This window comes from Strigops habroptila, chromosome 8 (genome assembly GCF_004027225.2).
Source record: "Strigops habroptila isolate Jane chromosome 8, bStrHab1.2.pri, whole genome shotgun sequence".
Classification (NCBI taxonomy): Eukaryota; Metazoa; Chordata; class Aves; order Psittaciformes; family Psittacidae; genus Strigops; species Strigops habroptila.
The window spans coordinates 23,970,180-23,989,692 of NC_044284.2; the positions used below are offsets into that span (position 1 = coordinate 23,970,180).

Sequence of the window (19,513 nt, forward strand, 5' to 3'; positions counted from 1 at the left end):
CATGACACAGAAGAAGAATGATTTCAAATGGGGCCCTGAGCAACATCAAGCCTTTGAACAAATTAAACGATAGTTCATGCAGTAGCCCTTGGACCAGTCCGGACCGGGCAAGATGTGAAAAATGTGCTCTATACCGCAGCCGGGGAGAATGGTCCTACCTGGACTCTCTGGCAGAAAGCTCCAGGGGAGACTCGAGGTCGACCCCTCGGCTTTTGGAGTCGGGGATATAAAGGATCTGAGGCCAGCTATACTCCCACTGAAAAAGAGATACTGGCAGCCTATGAAGGGGTTCGAGCTGCCTCAGAAGTGATTGGAACTGAAGCGCAGCTCCTCCTGGCACCCCGGTTGCCTGTGCTGGGCTGGATGTTCAAAGGCAGGGTCTCCTCTACACATCATGCAACTGATGCTACATGGAGTAAGTGGGCTGCACTAATTACACAACGAGCTCGAATAGGAAATTCCAGTCATCCAGGAATTCTGGAAGTCATCATGGACTGGTCAGAGGGCAAAGATTTTGGAATGTCACCAGAGGAGGAGGTGATGCATGCTGAAGAGGCCCCACCATATAATGAACTGTCAGAGAGTGAGAAGCAATATGCCTTGTTTACTATTGGGTCCTGCCGTATTGTGGGAAAGCATCAGTGATGGAAGGCAGCTATATGGAGTCCCCTGAGACAAGTTGCAGAAACTGCTGAAGGAGAGGGTGAATGGAGTCAGTTTGCAGAGGTAAAAGCTATCCAGCTGGCCTTGGACATTGCTGAACAAGAAAAATGGCCAGTACTTTATCTCTCTCTATACTGACTCATGGATGGTGGGAAATGCCCTGTGGGGGTGGTTGCAGCAATGGAAGCAGAGCAACTGGCAATGCAGAGGTAAACCCATCTGGGCTGCTGCATTGTGGCAAAATATCGCTGCCCAGGTGCAGAACCTGGTGGTGAAGGTACGCCACGTAGATGCTCATGTACCCAAGAGTCGGGCCACTGAGGAACACCAGAACAACCAACAGGTGGATAAAGCTGCTAAGATTGAAGTGGCTCAGGTGGACTTAGATTGGCAACATAAGGGTGAATTATTTTTAGCCCGGTGGGCCCATGACACCTCAGGCCATCAAGGCAGAGATGCCGCATATAGGTGGGCTCGTGATCGAGGGGTGGACTTAAAAATGGACACTATTGCCCAGGTTATTCACGAATGTGAAACCTGTGCTGCAATTAAGCAAGCCAAGTGTTTAAAGCCTCTTTGGTATGGAGGACGATGGCTGAAGTACAAGTATGGGGAGGCCTGGCAGGTCGACTATATCACACTCCCACCAACCTGCCAAGGCAAGCGCCATGTGCTTACCATGGTGGAAGCAACCACTGGATGTCTGGAAACACGCTGTGCCCTATGCCACTGCCTGGAACACTATCCTGGGCCTTGAGAAACAAGTCTTGTGGTGACACGGCACCCCCGAGAGAGTTGAGTCAGACAATGGGACTCATTTCCAGAACAACCTTATAGACACTTGGGCTAAAGATCATGGCATTGAGTGGGTATATCACATCCCCTTCCATGCACCAGCCTCTGGGAAAATCGAGCAGTACAATGGGCTGTTAAAAACTACACTGAGAACAATGGGTGGTGGGACTTTCAAACATTGGGATACACATTTACCAAAAGTCACCTGGTTGGTCAGCACTAGGGGATCTGCCAACAGGGCAGGCCCAGCCCAATCAGAACTTTTACTGTAGAGGGGGATAAAGTTCCTGTGGTGCACATAAAGAATTTGTTGGGGAAGACAGTCTGGGTTATTCCTGCCTCAGGTAAAGGCAAACCCACTCGTGGGGTTGCTTTTGCTCAGGGACCTGGGTATACTTGGTGGGTAATGTGGGAAGATGGGAAAGTCCGATGTGTACCTCAATGGGATTTAATTTTGGGGGAAAACAGCCAATGAACTCAATTGTATGCTGTTGCCTGCTATATAACACCTTTATAGCCCACCAGCTAGATGTCTTCAGGTTACCAGCGACTGACCCTGACTTCCCTCTGATCATCACCCCAACAAAGAATGAACTTTGCTGAAACCAGATGAGCTCAGCAGTGACCAGACAAGTTCAGCAGTGTCATCAGCAGGCAACAATCCAACACTACGCACTGTCTCTCCTGCCCTGAAAGACTGTTACAAGAGATGGAGTCTGACATCATGGACTGGATGAATTCAGCACCTTTATAGGGATTGGTCCATGGACTAAGGAATGATATCTTTCTCTGTGTGTGCGGGGGTGTATATATATATATGTATATGTGTATATATACATGTGTGGGGGGAGTTACCCGGAAGGCCCAGATTGCTGCTCGGGTCAGGCTGGGTATCGGTCGGTGTGTGGTGAGCAATTGTATTCTCTCCCCTTGTTATTTTCCTTATCATGATTATTATTGGTGGTAGCAGTAGTAGTTTTGTATTATACCTTAGTTACTGGGCTGTTCTTATCGCAACCCATGGGAGTTACATTCTTTCAATTCTCCTTTCCATCTCTCTGGGAGCACGGGGAGGAAGAAGAGGGGGAGTGAGCGAGCGGCTGCATGGTTCTGAGTTGCCGGCTGGGCTGAAACCACAGCAATACTTTATACCAGGACAATATCGCAGCATGTTTTTCCTGTTTGGATAAACAGTTGTTTTCAGAATTTGTGACAGAAGGAGAATGGGGAGAGACAGAACAATTTCAGGTTAATGCTTGAGACATGTTTCTGACAACACTGTGAGCTGGGACACAGGAGACTGGAAAATGTACAGTGGGGTTCCCAAGCCTGCCTGCTGCTGCTGTCCCTGCCAGGGAGAATAGTTTGAGCTCTCATCTCTCCCTGCCTCGCAGGGGTTCATGCTGCATGTTGTTCAAGGGTCCTGTTTCCCCCAGCTGAGCTTTTCCAAAAGAGTCATCCAGCCCCGTTGCTATTTCCATATAACTCAGGCAGAATTTGAACCAAAGCTCATGTTTGAGTGATGCCCAGAGGTAGTGGGGAAGGTCAGACTGGATCCACACATGAAGACCACTGCTGCAGTGTGCACCTCCACTGCGCTGAAACCAAGCCCAGGCCTGGACACTGTGATGTCCCCAGAGGAGATGCTTCTTTCTGACACGCTGTAGGTGGTTCCCAGCACTTGGGTAGCTGCTCTGGGGTCAGCTCTGCATGGGGGCTGCACAGCACTCTCCCACCCTTCTCCTTGCCACATGCCTGATTTCCCTCCAATCCATCTCCCTGACATACAACCACAGCTGTCCTCCCTCCTCTGCCACCAGAGCTCTGCTCTGGACAGTCCCACCCCGGCAAACTCAGCAAACCCAGGAATCAGAGAAACACACATGTTGCATAAGCCAGGCATTTAAGGGCTTTACATGTGAGGGCGGATCTTTCTCCTTCTCTTGGCAACCTCGTAAGAAGCGTGTGCACTGTAGGACTTTTAAAGGCAGCAGACAGGACCATGGTGAGAGCGACTTCAACACTGGTCTGAGTTCAAGACAGTAACTGTGTTCAACACTGCTTGACCCCACCAACAAGGAAATCCAGGACTACAAACAACGTGGTCAGATGGAGGAAAAGCTGTGGAAGGATCATTATGCACTCCTCAACAGGGATGAAGAAAATGAGCTGGTAAGGAGTAGGGGACCGTGCTGGGTTTAGTTTCCTTGTACACCTCTTTTCCCACATGCCCATTTTGGATGTGCCTATTGATTATACACAGCTGCCTGGAAGGGCTGCACTGAGAGCTTTGCAAACACAGTGAGTTGGAAACTCTTCCTCTACCTGCTAACATGGAGTGATTACACAAGAGTCTGGTGAGGGTGGGAGTAAGACTTTCTCCTCCTGCTTTCTGTGCAAGGAACAACTGGAACCCAGATATTTCCAGTGCATGGACTGGGCACAGAAGTAGATGCCTCTGCAAAGGTATAAAATATAGTCTTGTCACTATTTATGCTGGAGATTCGTATGTGCTGTATGCACTGGAAATCCAGCAGCACACTTCCCCAGAGCAGAGTCTCTGTCCTTTGCAAGCAAAGCCTTGGGTGACATGGTCTAGTGTGAAGCATCCCTGCCCATAGCAGGGGGTTGGAACTAGATGATCTTAAGGTCCTTTCCAACCCAAACCATTCTATGATTCTATGATCTCCAGTACCACTGTTTGCCCAGCTTCCTTCATGGGGATGCAGGTGCTCAGGGCATGCACAGGTGAGAGAGATCCTGCCCTGCAGAGCACACCTGCACCTCTGTATCAGGAATGCTTTCAGGGCTACTAATAGCACTGGGGCTTTAGCTTTCCTGGTTGCCTTCAGTAAGTTTCTGCTGGGACTGTTGCCTATGTGAGCTTGTTTTAGACTAGGGCAATTAGGCCAGTTGCAGCATCCTGGATCAAGCACACAGTAAAAAATTTCCTGTGGGAGACAGGTAAGGAGTCACCTAGGGATCATCTGTGTCATGCGTGTTGCTACTGATGGTGTTTGTCAGGGCGTCACTAGCTGGCATGTGGATATGGCCCTCAGTGCCTGCCTCTTCTTGCATAAGAAGCATTGGGGATGCCAGCTCTCTGATGAGGATGGAGGGCCAGGATGGACGGGAGGAGTGGAGCTGTTGCCGCATGCCGCCTTTGCGCTGGGAGCGTGTGCACCCATGCTTCCAGGAGATGCTTCTCTTCACTTATCCAGCCTGTGGCTGCAACCCTCTAGGCAGAGGAGGGCCCCAGGTCTGCCCTGGGTGCTGCTGATGCAGCCTGGCTTGTGCAGGGTTGTCTGCATCATGATGAGTGCTGGACTTTATGATACACCTTCCTGGGGTCCTGTTTGCTGGAGCAGCCTTGGTTCCAGGTGCTACACTTCTTGGAAAGCTCTCAGTGCAGGCAGGCTTAGGGGAGTCAATCAGCTGTGAAGTGGGTTCCCTCAGCTCTGGCCTTCAGTGCTTCCACCTAAATACTATCCAGTGTGTATTCTCTCAGAACAAGCTGTGCGCTGCCACAGACTGCCTTTGTTCCTTGCCTGTGCAGAGCGATCCAGTTGAATGGCTATGTGTTCCAGACATATGGACCTAACTGCATCAGCAAAGGTCATCTCTCTGCCCCAGTGGGCTTGGGCTGCTGGCCAGCCCTGGCCCAGCACAGCAGCTAGGACCTGGAATGTCCTGGCTGTGCTGGGGTCTTGCAGCCTCTGCAAAAGGGGACCTCCCTAGCACCCCAGATGTCAGGAGCTGACCATACCCCTCTGTTTGTTTAAACCATCCCTTTTAGACGTGTACAGTGCATGTCTATTGATTATCTTCCGACATGTATAATGCATTTTCAGGTTTCTCAGTTGCTGTGTGCTAGAGCCCCACTTGTCGCCAACAGCCTATGTTTCATGCTAGAAATTCCCAAATGTTCTTTCTGGCTGATGCCCACACTTGCACTCACCCAGCCCTAATGCCACAGTTCTTCTCCAGCCTTCCCTCCATCTTTGGCTGTGCATTTGATCCTCACCAGTCCCTGTGGGGTGATCCCATGGGGTTGTGGTCCCACACACCTCCTGTCATTCCACTAGCCCCATATTATGCTCCTTGTTTTCCAGGCCTCCATTTGGAGTGTATTTATAAAAATCCTGCTATGAAAAGGCAAGCAAATGAAAATCTCCTTGAATTTCTTTATTTGTGGACACTGTGGCTTACCCTCCCAGCCTGAAAACACTATCTGTAGTTATTGATTTAAACTTCAGTGGCCGCTGAAGGAATAACATTTTGTATACAGCAGGGCTGCATACAGAGCTACAGAGCTGGTTTGAAATGGATTTTGCTGACCTGGTATAAGGTGTTGCATGATTATCTTTACTTCAGTTGAGCTGCATTGATTTGATTGCTTAGTTTATGTTGATTATGATCAGAGTTCAGATAAATCAAGTTGTTCTGTTAAACCTGAATAGGCTCTTACTTCACTGCTTTTAAATCACTTCAAAATTATGTTTGCAGTTGTACCAGTACAATTTTTGTGCAAGCCCTCTCCAAGGAGTTCTGCTTTGTTGCAAACTCTAGCCTGTTAAGCACCAGTCCTCCTTCTGGTATTTCACTGATGTACATTTCAGTTGTGGGACTTACTCATTTTTATTCTTTTGTTAGAATTTAAAACACTATTTCCTCCTCCTCCTCCTTTCAAGTGCAATAAGCCATGTGAATAGGTTGTACTATTTCAGTACATTGTGGGCTTTAATAGGCAAGCTATTCTGGAAAATCATTCAGTGGAATCACATGTAGATGTACAAGAACACTTCCTTTTACTTGCTACCTCTGACTACATCTGCAGGGTCACTTCATGGCTGCCCAGGGGCAGGTGCCTCGTGCACTCGCTGCCTGGTAGGAGGGTAATTTTACGTGTGGCCTGGGTTAGGTGTCCACCTCAGTGATGGCACAGGATTGCTCCTTGCACTGGCCTGTCCTGCAGCACTCGGGAGCAGTGGGTAGCTGGCAGTAGGTGTGCTGGTGCCAGGGTGAAGTGCCAGGCACCGGCAGGGCAGCACTGCAGCTGCTTACCAGCAGTGCTGGTGCTTCCTCTGCTTGCTCCTGAGCACAGGTGCACTCCTGCCCTCATCATCAGGCTTAAGATGAAGTCACAGGGATTGCCTGGAGCTGGGCAATTTTTTTTTTTTTTTTTTTTTTGGGGGGGGTGGTGGTGTTTTGCTTTGGGGTTTTTGTGTGGGTTTGGGTTTGTTGGGGTTTCCCTCCCCAGCAGTAGATACAACAGACAAAATAAATATCTTTTTCTAGGTTATCATTTCAGTCTTAAAACAAAATTCTTCTCCCAAATAAACTTTTATATAATCTGCCATAGCATAGTTGGCACAAAGCAAACCCTGTGGTGGGGGCTGCGAGGGTTCACGCCTTGGTGCCAGTAGGGAAGCCAAAAGGGGTGCTTGCATGGCTACTGAGGCGGTGGGTGCAGGGCCAGGGTGGCACCTACCAGGGCAGCTATCTCAGTGCTGTGAGAGCTGTGGCCAGGCTGGATGGGGGTGTCAGAATCACAGAATGGTTTGGGTTGGAAGGGCCTTTAAAGATCATCCAGTTCCAACCCCCTGCCATGAGCAGGGACACTCTTCACTAGACCAGGTTGCTCAAAGCCCCGTCCAACCTGGCCTTGAGCACTGCCAGGGATGGGCCATCCGCAACTGCTCTGGGCAACCTGTGCCAGTGTCTCAGCACCCTCACATGAAGAACTTCTTCCTAACATCTAATCTAAATCTACCCTCTGTCAGTTTAAGCCATTGCCCCTTGTCCTATCCCTACATACCCTTGTAAAAAGCCCCTCTCTATATTTCTTGCTGCTTTTAGACACTGGAAGCTGCTCTAAGGTCTCCCCAGAGCCTTTTCTTCTTCAGGCTGAACAACCACAGCTCTCTCAGCCTGTCTCCATAGGAGAGGTGCTCCAGCCTTCTGATCATCTTTGTGGCCCTCCTCTGGACTGGCTCTAACAGGTCCTCGTCCAAAGGGTTGGCACCCCTGGGTACTGTGAGCCACCAGCTGTGGATGGAACATCTCCCCATTTCCCTCATATCGTGCAGGGTGCTGAGAGGGCCAGGAAAGCACCCAACGTGTAGACAAGGATCCAGTTATGCTATAGGCATTAAAGTTACTGCCAGCCTCATGAGCAGGTTTAAGGCAAACCGAAGGGTACAAAAATCCAAAGTGTTTCTCAAGGGGTTAAAAATAAAGTTGTGGACTTGATCTCCTTCACAGACAATGGAGCATCACTGAGCAGATGACTACTGGGATATCAGAATAAGTAGGGAAGATGATAGATGACCTGGAAAATAAGTTAGAGGAAGAGAGTGTACAGAGCAAAAAGAGCCCTTCCATATTTGTTTTCAAGATAAGGTATATGTGGTGGAAGATAACACACCAGTAGGTCTGGTACCCGAGAGGAGCTGCTCAGGGTTTGGCAGTTTTCTTTCTCTGAGGCAGATTCTGTGCCACTGTTGCAGGGTGGATTTCAGCAGTCAGCACAAAGTTCAAATGGAGATATCCTCCTTGGTGGCAGGCAGGGCTGTTTGGCACTAGCACTGGAGTTAGAGAACTGTTACTATGAAGAGTCAGCTCCAGTCTTGATGGTAATAGCACCAGACTGGAGTTAATTCTTCATTAATCCTGGGAGAACTAATGTGAGAAAACTCCTACCAGCAGCAGCCCAGCAGCATCCTCCTTTCAGCAGGTCTGCTGTATTTGTAACTATGTTCTATCAATCAGCAAGCTCTAATTTCTAAAAAATGGAGCAGTTATGAGGGAGGGTGTCAGCCACCAGCCTCTCTCTTCAATATGCTTGGGCTTCCTGATGAACAAACACCAAGGTCAAACTTGTTAACAAAGAATGCTTTCTCTTTGCTGTACAGGAGCTATTTGGATACAAAACTCAAGGCTGGCGGAGGGCCTTGTGCATTGTTGGATACGTCTTGTCCTGTGGGGCTCTGCTGCTGCTGTTTTACTGGAAGCCAGAGTGGGATGTGTGGGCAAACTGCATCCACTGCAGCTTGGAAGAAGCAGATGTTGTTCTACTCAGAACAACAGTAGGTGAACCCTCCTAGCTCACTGTTACTTTGCAGAACCTATTGTTTTCACAGATAAGGCAACCTGTCTGTCTGCATCATGTAGCAGGTTAATAATACTTCCCACTTTTGCAAGTGAAGCCGCAGGGATTGGTCAAGCTTCCATTTTTATTTTCAGAATTTGAAATGCTGTGCAGAAGTATTTTGTACACCACGCTTACACTAACAAGACCACAGCTACTCTGCCAAAAGGCTGGGCACCAAGCAGTCTTCAGGCATTGCTGCTGCCCATCCACAGGCTCCATAAGCTGCCTTCTGCCAATAACATGTTTCATAAAACAGCTCCGCCTGTTCCTCCCTTTATGTGCATGGGTGCTGCCAACTGCCTTCAGCAGAGGAGTCATCTTCAGAAGTTGTGGCTGTTGTTAGTAAACTTTCTGTTTCAAAGTTATTGGACAATGCTGAAGTGATGGGTTTTGGACAGCTGGATTTCAGGCACTGGTGATATTCTAAGTCTCCGTGACTGTAGATTAAAACCCAACCTAATTCTAGCGGAGCAAATGCTTAAGACACTTAATGCTCAACGTTGCAGTGATACTCCTAAAATAACCAATAGTGGTTGAATGGCACTCAAACCACTTAATGAGTAATATATTGCTCATTATAACTAGTTACATCAGGCTAAACTGATTAAAGGACAGTTCGGTCTAACATGCATCTGTAGCGGTAAAGCTGAGCTGCTTTTGGCTATGGATGTATAACTAACATAGCATTACAGGAGTCTTGTAGAGGAAAGTTCTTAGTGCTGAGGACTCAACATCCACACCAGAAGTATTTCAGAAGGCTTTTATTTCCAACTAGCTTTAGTCTGATCCCATAGACTAAATATCCATCCAGTAGCTACACATCAGCACATCATCTAGTTTAGTTTCATCTTCTCTGAAATTGCTCTGCAGCATGAATCAAAGCAAATGGGGATAATTGTGCAAGATTGCCTTAAAGGTGCTTTACTGATTAGTACTAAAACACTGATATCAACATTCCTGTTACTATGGGCTTACATTTGCTGTGATTGCAACTATGCAACATTATGGTAGTTCTCTGGGAACCTCATATATACCTCCCAGCATCAGGAAACATGATCCCAGGCAACCTTTTGGACTTGCCACTGAACTGTGCTTGATTTCTCTAGGATGAGTTTCAAAGATACACCTGGAAGAAAGTGACCTGGATTGATTTGTCCACATTGGCACTACCTGTTGGTAGTAATACACAACATCCTCTTGTAGCTGACACAGATTCAGTCATAAACAGAGCTGTAATGAAGCCACAGTTAATGGTAAGTCATCTGTAAAATAAAGAAGATGGCAGGGAGATGGTGGGTGAAAATGGGAGTTAAGGCACCTGGAGGCTCCCAAGGGTGCTCTGTCAGCATCTTCCCGCAAACTCCAAAACATAGGGAAGCATTTCTGCAACAGTGAAGTGGTTTTTCCCTTGAGTGGCAAAAGGTATTTTTGCAATTTGGTCTTGCAGATGAGATGTATCCAGGTGCAGAAAATCCGTTATATTTGGGACTTTTCTGTAAAAGAGTTCAAGAAAGTTGGGTGAGTGTCAACAGCCTGTTACAAAAGCCTTTGTGGCAGGGACTCCCTTGTCTGAGCTTTCTTCTGTTACCCTAGATCATTAGAAGACAGCAACACATGTCACAGCATACACCACAAGTTTGGAGCCGGCTTGACAAGGGAAGAACAGAAGATCAGGTGTGTTCTACACATGAGTAGATGTATGAGTTAATTATGAGTGTGACCTATTAATTCTTCATTTCAAATTCATGTGAGCTTCTTGCTACTCATCTTAGTAGTAAGGCAGTGCAAACATGTGGAAAGGTGCAAAATCATCATCCCCTACAGTTTATTGAGCTTTTTCTGTTCTGAGTGATGCCAGAGTTAAGCCTGGGGAAAACAGCACCGTTCCAGCTGGGGCTAAGGGCACAGCAAGACATGACTAGCTTCCTTTGCTGTCATCTCCTTAAAAGCCCTCCAGAAAGCTCATCATAGGGTTTAGCAGCAAACTGATGATCTTTTCAGCAAGGAAACAGTAAAATTCTGCCTATGTGTAAAGTTCTCTTGGACACAATAGATTCCTGATAGGTTTATTTGTCCTGCTCAGCCATGTGGTGCTCCCAGGACTTAAATTTTTAGATAAGTGTTAATGTTATTTGGATGCACAGTTTTCCACATGAAGTCTTACCTGACATGACTAAGCTATAACATGGGGAACTCTTCTCTACCTTCCTACAGGCAGGTGGTGTGTGGACCTAATGCCATTGAAGTTGAAATTCGTCCTATTTGGAAGTTACTTTTTAAAGAGGTCAGTAAGTCAGACTAGCACTTGTTGGGACAGGTATGAAGTTTTTTGAAGACTTCACCTGGGCACTCTGGGATGGGGTGATTGATGCTTCATAGATATAAGCCATGGAAGAAAGTTGGCGAACCTCCTTTTTAGCTATTAGCACGCATTCCTGGCTGATCGTTTCAGGAAAGAATGTGAAGCTAAGAGGATGATTGGTGCTGCATACTTATAACACTAAATGTTTCCCTTACAATAACCAAAATCATATTCTCAGACTTCAGTGGGGCTTTTGTGGCCTGTTTCAGCATAACACATTAAAGTGAATAATGACTGGTATTATAAAGTTGACACAATGTAGAGTAACTAAAAGTATGGAAGTATGAGGAAATCCAGCCTCCATTTTAGCTGCAGTCTAAGACTGATTGCTGATGGCACCACAGACCATTAGTTCTTCTTTAGAATTTTTATTTTTCCAAATAAACATCATATTCACAGGGATTTTTATATATCACAAAGTATTAAAGACTTTTTATGGTAATCCAGTCTCTTTTTTTTTTTTCCCCCCCCACATTTGGGTATTGTCTTCTGTGTAGCAGTTACTTAGAATTGGAAATGTTAAGGTCATGTTTGTTAGGTGGCTATGGTGGGAAACCAACCAACTTAAAGTGACTGAAGCCTGACTTCAAGTTGCCAGCATAGTTGCTGCTGCATAGTAACTGGTTAGCAACAGCTTTTAATTACAAACATCACAAACTAAGTGTAAGCTGGTAAGTTCAAAGCTGGGTGCTATTAATGTTCTAAAAGAGCCATGAAAGAATTCTGCTTTGGGATGGCAAAATAATCCCTTAAATTGGTGTTTAAGAGTTTTGGACACTGTAATGAAATGTTCTCAACTTTTGCCACACTTGATCTCTCCTGACATGTTATGTCCATCCCCTGACGTGCATTATGTTTGTATTTGCAGATTTTAAACCCCTTCTATGTCTTCCAAGCCTTCACCCTCACTCTGTGGCTGAGCCAAGGCTACATTGAATATTCAGTGGCCATCATAATTCTGACTGTCATTTCCATTGGCTTAACTGTGTATGACCTCAGACAGGTGAGTCTGCCATGCAGCCTGCCAGCTCCCCAACCTTCACTCTCCTAGCAGTTCCATCTATCACAGACACAACTAGCTATTTATATACTTTTTCTTCTTATTTTTTATTGCTGTGCATTCTGCTGTATTACTACAAATTTATTGCTATAGAAGTGTTAAAAGGGCTGTACCTGGGCATCTTGAACTTCCCAAGAGTTAAAGATTGAAGTCTGATACCTGGGGTTTGTAAGACTTTATGAAGGTGGACTGTATCCGTGGGTCTGGTTCCTACTGTAATTTCAGGAGGATTCACTCCTCTTAAGCTTTGCTAAATAACAGGTCTTTACAGCAAAAAAAAAAACAAAACAAAACAAAAACAAAAACCCACAACTATTCCTCAAATTTGTTCAACACTTCTATCATGGATACAGCTGCGTGGAAGAATTTTCTAATAGTCTCAGCTCGTTCACTTTTTGACCTAAAGCCCTCACCTGTGATATACCCGATTCAGTCTCTATGGCAAAGGCAAATAGATTGAGCTGAGCCTTATGCAATGTTTGCCTGCCATTGAGCATCCTCATGCAGCCAGGTGAGATTCCTGGTGCTTCCTGCTGGAATCACAGAACACTTTCACTGGGAATTTGGAAAACATTTCCTTGATTTCTGAACCAACTTTAAATACACAGGAAAGGCAAAATCACATGGAGAAAGGATTACAAAAGAGAAACCATGTGAATGAAAGTATAGATGGAAAAGAACGGTAGGAACAGGAGCCTGGCAGGCAGTAATTTTGGGTCTGAATATTAGGTTATCACATTCCTCTGTATTGTTAAGATTTAAAAGCAAAAATAAACTTTGGTTTCCTGAGTCCTGCTAAGTGTTTTATTCATCTTCAGGAACAATATAAGGGTTAGAGGACAGCATTGAGAATTACGGTTCCTGCAGACAGTGTGATGTGACTAGAGGTGGTGGCGGGGGTGAAGGAATTGCAGCCCTGCAGTGCACTGACCTGACTGTCATGCTCATGTGCTACTTCAGATCCAGGCATGGCTCACATTGCCTCAAAATTCACTGCTGAAATCATTGTTCCCACACTGATTTACTGGGGAAGGGCAAGATTTAGCCCTTTAAAAGGTTCCTTGAGAAAGTGGTATAGCAAACTTCTCTGTAAAGTGCTGCCCAGGAAGAAGCAATAACTTGCCCTTCCAGGAGCTGGCTTTTGTTTGAATCAACTTTGCTTTTCCGTGGACTGGTAGAGGCACACAGCACATTCCCTGCATAGGTCCCAGGCCACTGGACTTGTGGGACTTTGGGCAGTAGGTGCTCTCCAGCATGCTATGCTGACATGGCACTGCTGTGCCCCCTTTGCCCTGCCAAGGGCAAGCTTTTATTGCTGCCTCACACTGATCTCAGGGAGGGCTTTGTGAATAGTTGGGCTTTTGCCAGCACAGGTGTGTTGGCTGCGCATCATGTTTTTGTATCTCTGACTAGTATCTGAGGATGACTAGCATTCCCATGTTGAACAAGCACTCAGATCTCTTTGAGCACGCCTTTGTCCTTAAAATATCGGTGTCCCTCCTGGTATTGCAGAGCACAAAGAACAGATAAAGTCCATTCAGCTTTCTTTGGCAAGGCTAGTTTCGTTGTGCAACTGATAATTTTGGCAGGACGAGTTACAGTGTTTGGAGCCTCTGGATATTCTTCAAACTGGCTTGACATCTTCACATTAACAATGCTAATGAAGAAATCCACACTTGGGGATTAGTTTTTTGCAATTCCAACTTTTAAATCAAGATAAGACATTCTCTCTAATGGCCTTGCAATGACACTTGACTTCATTATCTCAGGATATGTAATTGTCTAAATTGGATTGCAAAAACTGGCAAAGCATAGACACCCAGCTAAATTAGAATTTCTGTTTTTCTTACAATGTCAATTTTGTAAGAATAGACTTTAGAACTTGGTTGTCCTGTTGATAGCATCCCAGCAAGAGTAAAACTGTTGAGCACAGAGAAACCCTCTACTAAAGGACTGAAGATAGGAGTGTTGCATCTAAGGAGACATACTCTGGCACAAAGCAGGAATAGCCCCTTGAAGGTGAAGGGAGATACAGCGTCATGAACGGAAGCAAACAGAAAATTAGGTCAATGTTCCCACAGCAGCGGGCTCTATGTTAACTTGACAAACTTGCATCCTGACTTCTAACAAGCAATGCAAAACCTCCCCTGGATAACTCACCAGGGTTCAGTTTCTGTGATGTTAACATGGTCACTGGATTGTAACCTGTTTCATTTGAGTATTGGTGTTTCAACACTGCAATTGCTTTCCCATCAACAGCAGTCTACCAAGCTGCATGACCTCGTTGAGGAGCATAACAAAGTCCAGGTTACAGTCTGCATGAAGAGTGACGGTGAGTCATCTGCATCTCATTTTCCTCACCAATGTGTGTAATTAATGTGTCGAAACATATCTGGAATTGCACAGCTCCTGTTGATTTCTACTGCTGAAACATGAAGGGCAAGCTGCAGGGAGAATGGGGCAGACGGAGGTGAGGCAGGCAGGGCAGCGAGAAGTCTGGGCACAGCCTATGTGGTGCAGTAATGATGCATCTATATCATTATCATCTGCATCTGTGACAGCTGTAATGGTACAGGTGAACCTAGTAATTTGCATGAAGAGTCAAGAACAGCTGTGAAAATGTAATTTCACAAACAAGTAACTAGGTAACAACTCTGGCCTTCTGAGACCTACCTCCCCACTCTGCTATAGCCTGCTTTCACAATCTTGTCGAGTAGCTTGTGAGGGAGTTTCAAGGAGTCTAGATAATGACTCCTACTGAGGTATGCAGTTTCCTGTGTGTCAGTTCCTTGCCCATAAAATACAGGTTGTAGCTGGTTTGCCTCCTAAAGACATTGAGATAGGCAATTCCTAGGATGATGGGAGATGTAAAGACCTTGAATAGGTTTTCTTGGTCTGTGTTTTATGGACACTAAGCAAATGAAACTGAAGACACCCACTTCTAGAGAGATGTTTAGACAAGGGCTGATCTTTGCGCTGTTGCTTTTCAGCCAGTGTTGTTTCTATGAAGCATTGGGCTTAAATCATGTGATATAGAAGTTTAATGATGGTGTGTGTGCCTTGAGACTTTTTTTAATTGCCCAGAACTTGTGCACAAGTAAAGTTAATTTTTGTATTGTTCTACAGGTTGCAAAGAGACAAAGTCTTGTTACTTAGTCCCTGGAGACATGTTTCTTTTAGATCGAAAAAAGCTTGCTCTCCCATGTGATGCTGTCCTGATTGATGGAAGCTGCATTGTGAATGAAGGGATGCTCACAGGTGCAGTACTGGAGCTAGAAATGCCAAGGCTTTGTGCAGGTTCTGTCAGGGAGATGCCTATCTGTTCTGACATCACATTGTTTGCTATTTATTAGAATATTTTGCATCAGGAGGTGGAAAAACTGTGGCTTGAATAATTCACGGTTGTCTTGGGCAATTGTCTGCTGTTGTGTATTATGCATTTCTTATCCACGTTAAAAACAAGTAGTATTAATATACTGCCAGGAGTAGAAAGTGAAAATACTCAAATACACTGAATATTTTTTTTTTTTGAGTTTTTGCATTCTGATCTTGCAACAGTTCTGTTCAAGCAGGCAATGTACCACTACAGAGATTAGTGTTACACATAAACATCAAGGCACTACTAGGCACGAACTTGGTTCAGGGGCAAAATTTAACCCAATCTCCTTGATACAAAATGTTCAGAGAAACCATGTGATGTACTCTTGAAGTGAAAACTGTAATAGCTGTCACCATAAATCCCCTTGTGTAAGTATATAAGCAAGCTGATTACTCAGATGAACTTGAACACCTAAACGGTGTTGTCACTTTCTAATATGCAGAATCTGATAGACTTTTAAATCCCCTTTAAGTGAAGCTACATGCTGTTGTTGTTAGGTGAAAGCATTCCGGTTACTAAAACCCCCTTGCCACTCACGGAGAGTCCAATGCCCTGGAAAATCCATAACATGGAAGACTATCGGAGACACGTCCTCTTCTGTGGGACAGAAGTCATACAGACGAAGCCATCAGGCAAAGGGCCAGTGAGAGCCGTCGTGCTGCAAACCGGTATTTCTTTTATCGTTTGCTAACCAGCAGAGGGAAAGTGGCAGCCCCAGAGGCTGATAGGAGAGCTGGTTCCTCTTTCTAGCTCAAGTCCAGCACGCCTGCTGTCCCGGGAAGTGCTTGTTGCCGCCTGATGGCTAAAGCTTGTGCAATGTTATATCACTAACATGGTATGTACGACGCTATGTCACATACACAATGGCGCATGTTTTCACACAGGGTTCAATACAGCTAAAGGTGACCTGGTGAGATCTATCCTCTACCCCAAACCAGTGAACTTCAAACTCTACAGAGATGCCTTCAAGTTCATCATAGGCCTGTCTGTCATTGGTGTGTTTGGACTTATCTACACTGTGTGTGTGTTCGTGTCCCACAAGGTATTTACAAGGGATGCCTCTGCACTGCAGGCCCCAGCTCTGAGACCTTGGTCACTCAAGGTCCTTGGAATATTGTTCACTTCTATAATTCAGTTTTCAGATGCCAGAAATGGGGGGAGGAGGGACAGACAGAACAAAGCAGAATCAATCTGTCATCCCCAGGGGCAGAGCGTGGGGTGTGTTGCTCCTGGGCAGGAGGGTCGGACCCCCTGAGAGTGGTGGTAACAAGGCAGGGAGGCTGTTCCCACCCCATTGCCCCTGTTGTTCTTGCTGTTTGCAGAAGCCAGCAGCAGATGTGGTGGCTATGGCCCTCCTCCTCCTCACTGTGGCTGTGCCTCCTGCTATCCCCACCGCCTTGACGACAGGTACTGTTTATGCCCAAAGGAGGCTAAAGAAGAAGAAGATTTTCTGCATCAGTCCACAGAGGATTAATATCTGCGGGCAGATCAACCTCGTTTGCTTTGACAAAGTGAGGCACTTCCTGGGGCACTGAAAGATGGTGGTGGCTGCTAGGAACATGGGATTTTATTGTCTCTTTTTCCCACCTCATCTACCCTGATCTAACCCCAGGGAGAAATCCTCTAAAGGTGCCCATGCAACAGAGGCACACTGTGAGCAGGAGGCTTTCCTTACCTTGCTGGGAGCTGGGGAAGGACTCTGGGAACACGCAGGAGGAATGGAGGGCGGGCAGCAATATCAAGGTAACTACATATTTATTTAACTTTAGACGGGCACCCTGACAGAAGATGGACTGGACCTGTGGGGTGTCATCCCTTCTGAGGGAAGCCGGTAAGGAAGGGTTTCATTTAGAAAGAACCAATCTCCAGGGTGAATGCACTGCCCAAATGTCTAGTTAGGAGGGAGGGAGTTGCACAGGATACAGAAAGACAGCAAGAGATGTTCAAGTCCATTTGGAGAGGCAGAGTGCCGTGGGTGTCCTTGCTCCCTGCTCAGCTCCTTCTCTCTGAGGAGGGCATCTGGGTGCTGCTGTGGCAGTCATATCCATAAAGGTCGCTACTAATTCAAGGCAAACAGAAGTCAGCAGCAGCATGAGTGCTTTTAATTACCCTGAGGGGATTTGGAGAATATGCATAGAGCATATTCAATTATGTCATTCTCAGCACAGTTCCATAAATATTCTTACTCTAGCCAGTAAACCTTTCATCATTTAAAAGTTAGGAAATTGTGATGAAATCGAGTGTTGCTGACTTTGGTGCCTGTCAAATCTCACCTACCTTCTGTAAATGCCATGGAAAAAAAAAAAATCATCCATGAGCCTACAGATGAGGCCTGCAAAGTTCAGGTGTCCTTAGGGACTCCCTCAAACACATGGCAGGCTGTATCTCAATTCCAAGCCCAAAGACCATTGAATTCCTCAATGAATAGAAATAACCACTATGTAAACATTGGGGGTTGGAACTAGATGATCTTAAGGTCCTTTCCAACCCTAACTATCCTAGGATTCTATGATTAAACTTGAATGCATCCACAATTGTACTATTTGATTCATATTACTGTAATAAAATAGCAGACTTCAGCTCTGCAGTGCATGTTATGCAAAACTCAATATATTAATGTTTTGCAGTGGCCAGGATAAATCATCCACCCAGTATGAGCTCCCAGGTTTCATTAATAGTTGTTAATACATCAGTTCAACACCACAGAGATAATCATGACATAATGAATGAAAAAAACTAATTCATTACGAGAGGAGAAAAATCACATTCCCAGTACTTCTGCAAAGGACAGAGAGAAACTTATTACCTGATGCAAAGTAATGAGAAGAAATTAGTAAGCGTCAACCAATAAAAGTTTCTCAGTGGGACCAAACCTCACACACAGTACAATCCCTCCGTGGACCTCCTCCAGTGCATCAGAGAGGCCATGATGAATAGGTGCATGTTGAATAGGCTTGGAGCCCACCAAAAGGCAGACAGCTCGTAGCAGTGCCAGAATGATTTCCACCAATGCAGCCTTGCAGGTGGTATCTGCTCACATAATCAGCAGAACAAAACTCGATCCATATATCAGAATAAATTCATGGAATAAAAAAATCCATGGTAAAGTATCAAAATGTAAAGCTTGCTTTGCTTACACATCTAGTCTGCACCCAGCTGGGAAGCAGTGCTGGTGGCTTGCCAAAACACAAGGAGGAGCTATTGCTGTCTGCATTGATCTCATTACTCTATTTGCATAATTACTCTTTTTTAAATGGTCCCATTTTAAAACATAAGATTAGCAATCAGCTAAGCTGATTGCTACAAGGCAACAATAAAGGAATTTAATTCAACTTACAAAATAATCTCCCACATCACTCCCAGGGTCCGAGAGGAGGCTGTCGGTGCTTATCCAACTTCAGAGCGTGCACAGTACCAGCCCAAGCAGATGCACTCCCTTTCCATACCGCAGCTTCACAAAACTTCTCCTAGGACATATTGCCAAACTTCTTTGAGATCCATGCTGCAAGTTTTTTCCTCTCTGATAGCGTCTTCTCTGATTAGTCTGTTACCAAACAGCAATTGCCAAGCAGGATTCCTGTGCCGGTCCCTCTTGAGTGTTTTACTCTCTCAGTTACTTCATATCAAGCTGAACTAGTGCCAATCAGTTACTGAATACATTTTGGCCTCCTTAATGCATCCAACCTGTTAATCAGAAGGATGGGTAGGACATAGTGTTGCTTGCAGTTATTGGGCTCGGCTTCACTGAATGCAGCAGAGCAGCACCTGTATGCACTAGCTGAGGACTTATGTCTCCATGTCCCGCTTATAAGTGGTTCCACTAACCTTCTGCTTTCAATCAGGTTTCAGAAAGTCCATAAGTTCCCATCCAGTACTCCTCTGCCCTGGGGACCTCTGTGTGGAGCCATGGCAAGCTGTCATTCACTGGTTGTCTTGGATAAGAAGATTCAGGGAGATCCACTGGACCTGAAAATGTTTGAGGGCACGCACTGGGTAATTGACTCGCATCCTCTCCACACATGCAAAGCATGGACACTGCAACCCAGCCCATGGGTGTTTACTCACAAGTCGTGCTCAAACACATGCCTGTAGGGGAAACTG

The 19,513-nt window shown here is 45.7% G+C and overlaps 1 protein-coding gene across 1 annotated transcript in view; it reads left to right on the plus strand.

Annotated features, from left to right (window-relative positions):
- Positions 1 to 3,518: 3,518 nt before the first annotated feature.
- LOC115611795 (probable cation-transporting ATPase 13A5) overlaps positions 3,519 to 19,513 on the plus strand; it is a 40,645-nt gene continuing 24,650 nt past the window's right edge. Inside the window, exons 1-14 of the mRNA XM_030495238.1 lie at positions 3,519 to 3,630; positions 8,373 to 8,546; positions 9,718 to 9,864; positions 10,059 to 10,129; positions 10,205 to 10,285; positions 10,826 to 10,895; positions 11,842 to 11,976; positions 14,293 to 14,365; positions 15,160 to 15,291; positions 15,910 to 16,080; positions 16,297 to 16,454; positions 16,735 to 16,923; positions 17,182 to 17,243; positions 19,255 to 19,405. Of these exons, the coding sequence (XP_030351098.1) occupies positions 3,568 to 3,630; positions 8,373 to 8,546; positions 9,718 to 9,864; positions 10,059 to 10,129; positions 10,205 to 10,285; positions 10,826 to 10,895; positions 11,842 to 11,976; positions 14,293 to 14,365; positions 15,160 to 15,291; positions 15,910 to 16,080; positions 16,297 to 16,454; positions 16,735 to 16,923; positions 17,182 to 17,243; positions 19,255 to 19,405 (1,677 nt within the window). The 5' untranslated portion in view covers positions 3,519 to 3,567. The remainder of the gene's footprint in view (positions 3,631 to 8,372; positions 8,547 to 9,717; positions 9,865 to 10,058; positions 10,130 to 10,204; positions 10,286 to 10,825; positions 10,896 to 11,841; positions 11,977 to 14,292; positions 14,366 to 15,159; positions 15,292 to 15,909; positions 16,081 to 16,296; positions 16,455 to 16,734; positions 16,924 to 17,181; positions 17,244 to 19,254; positions 19,406 to 19,513) is intronic.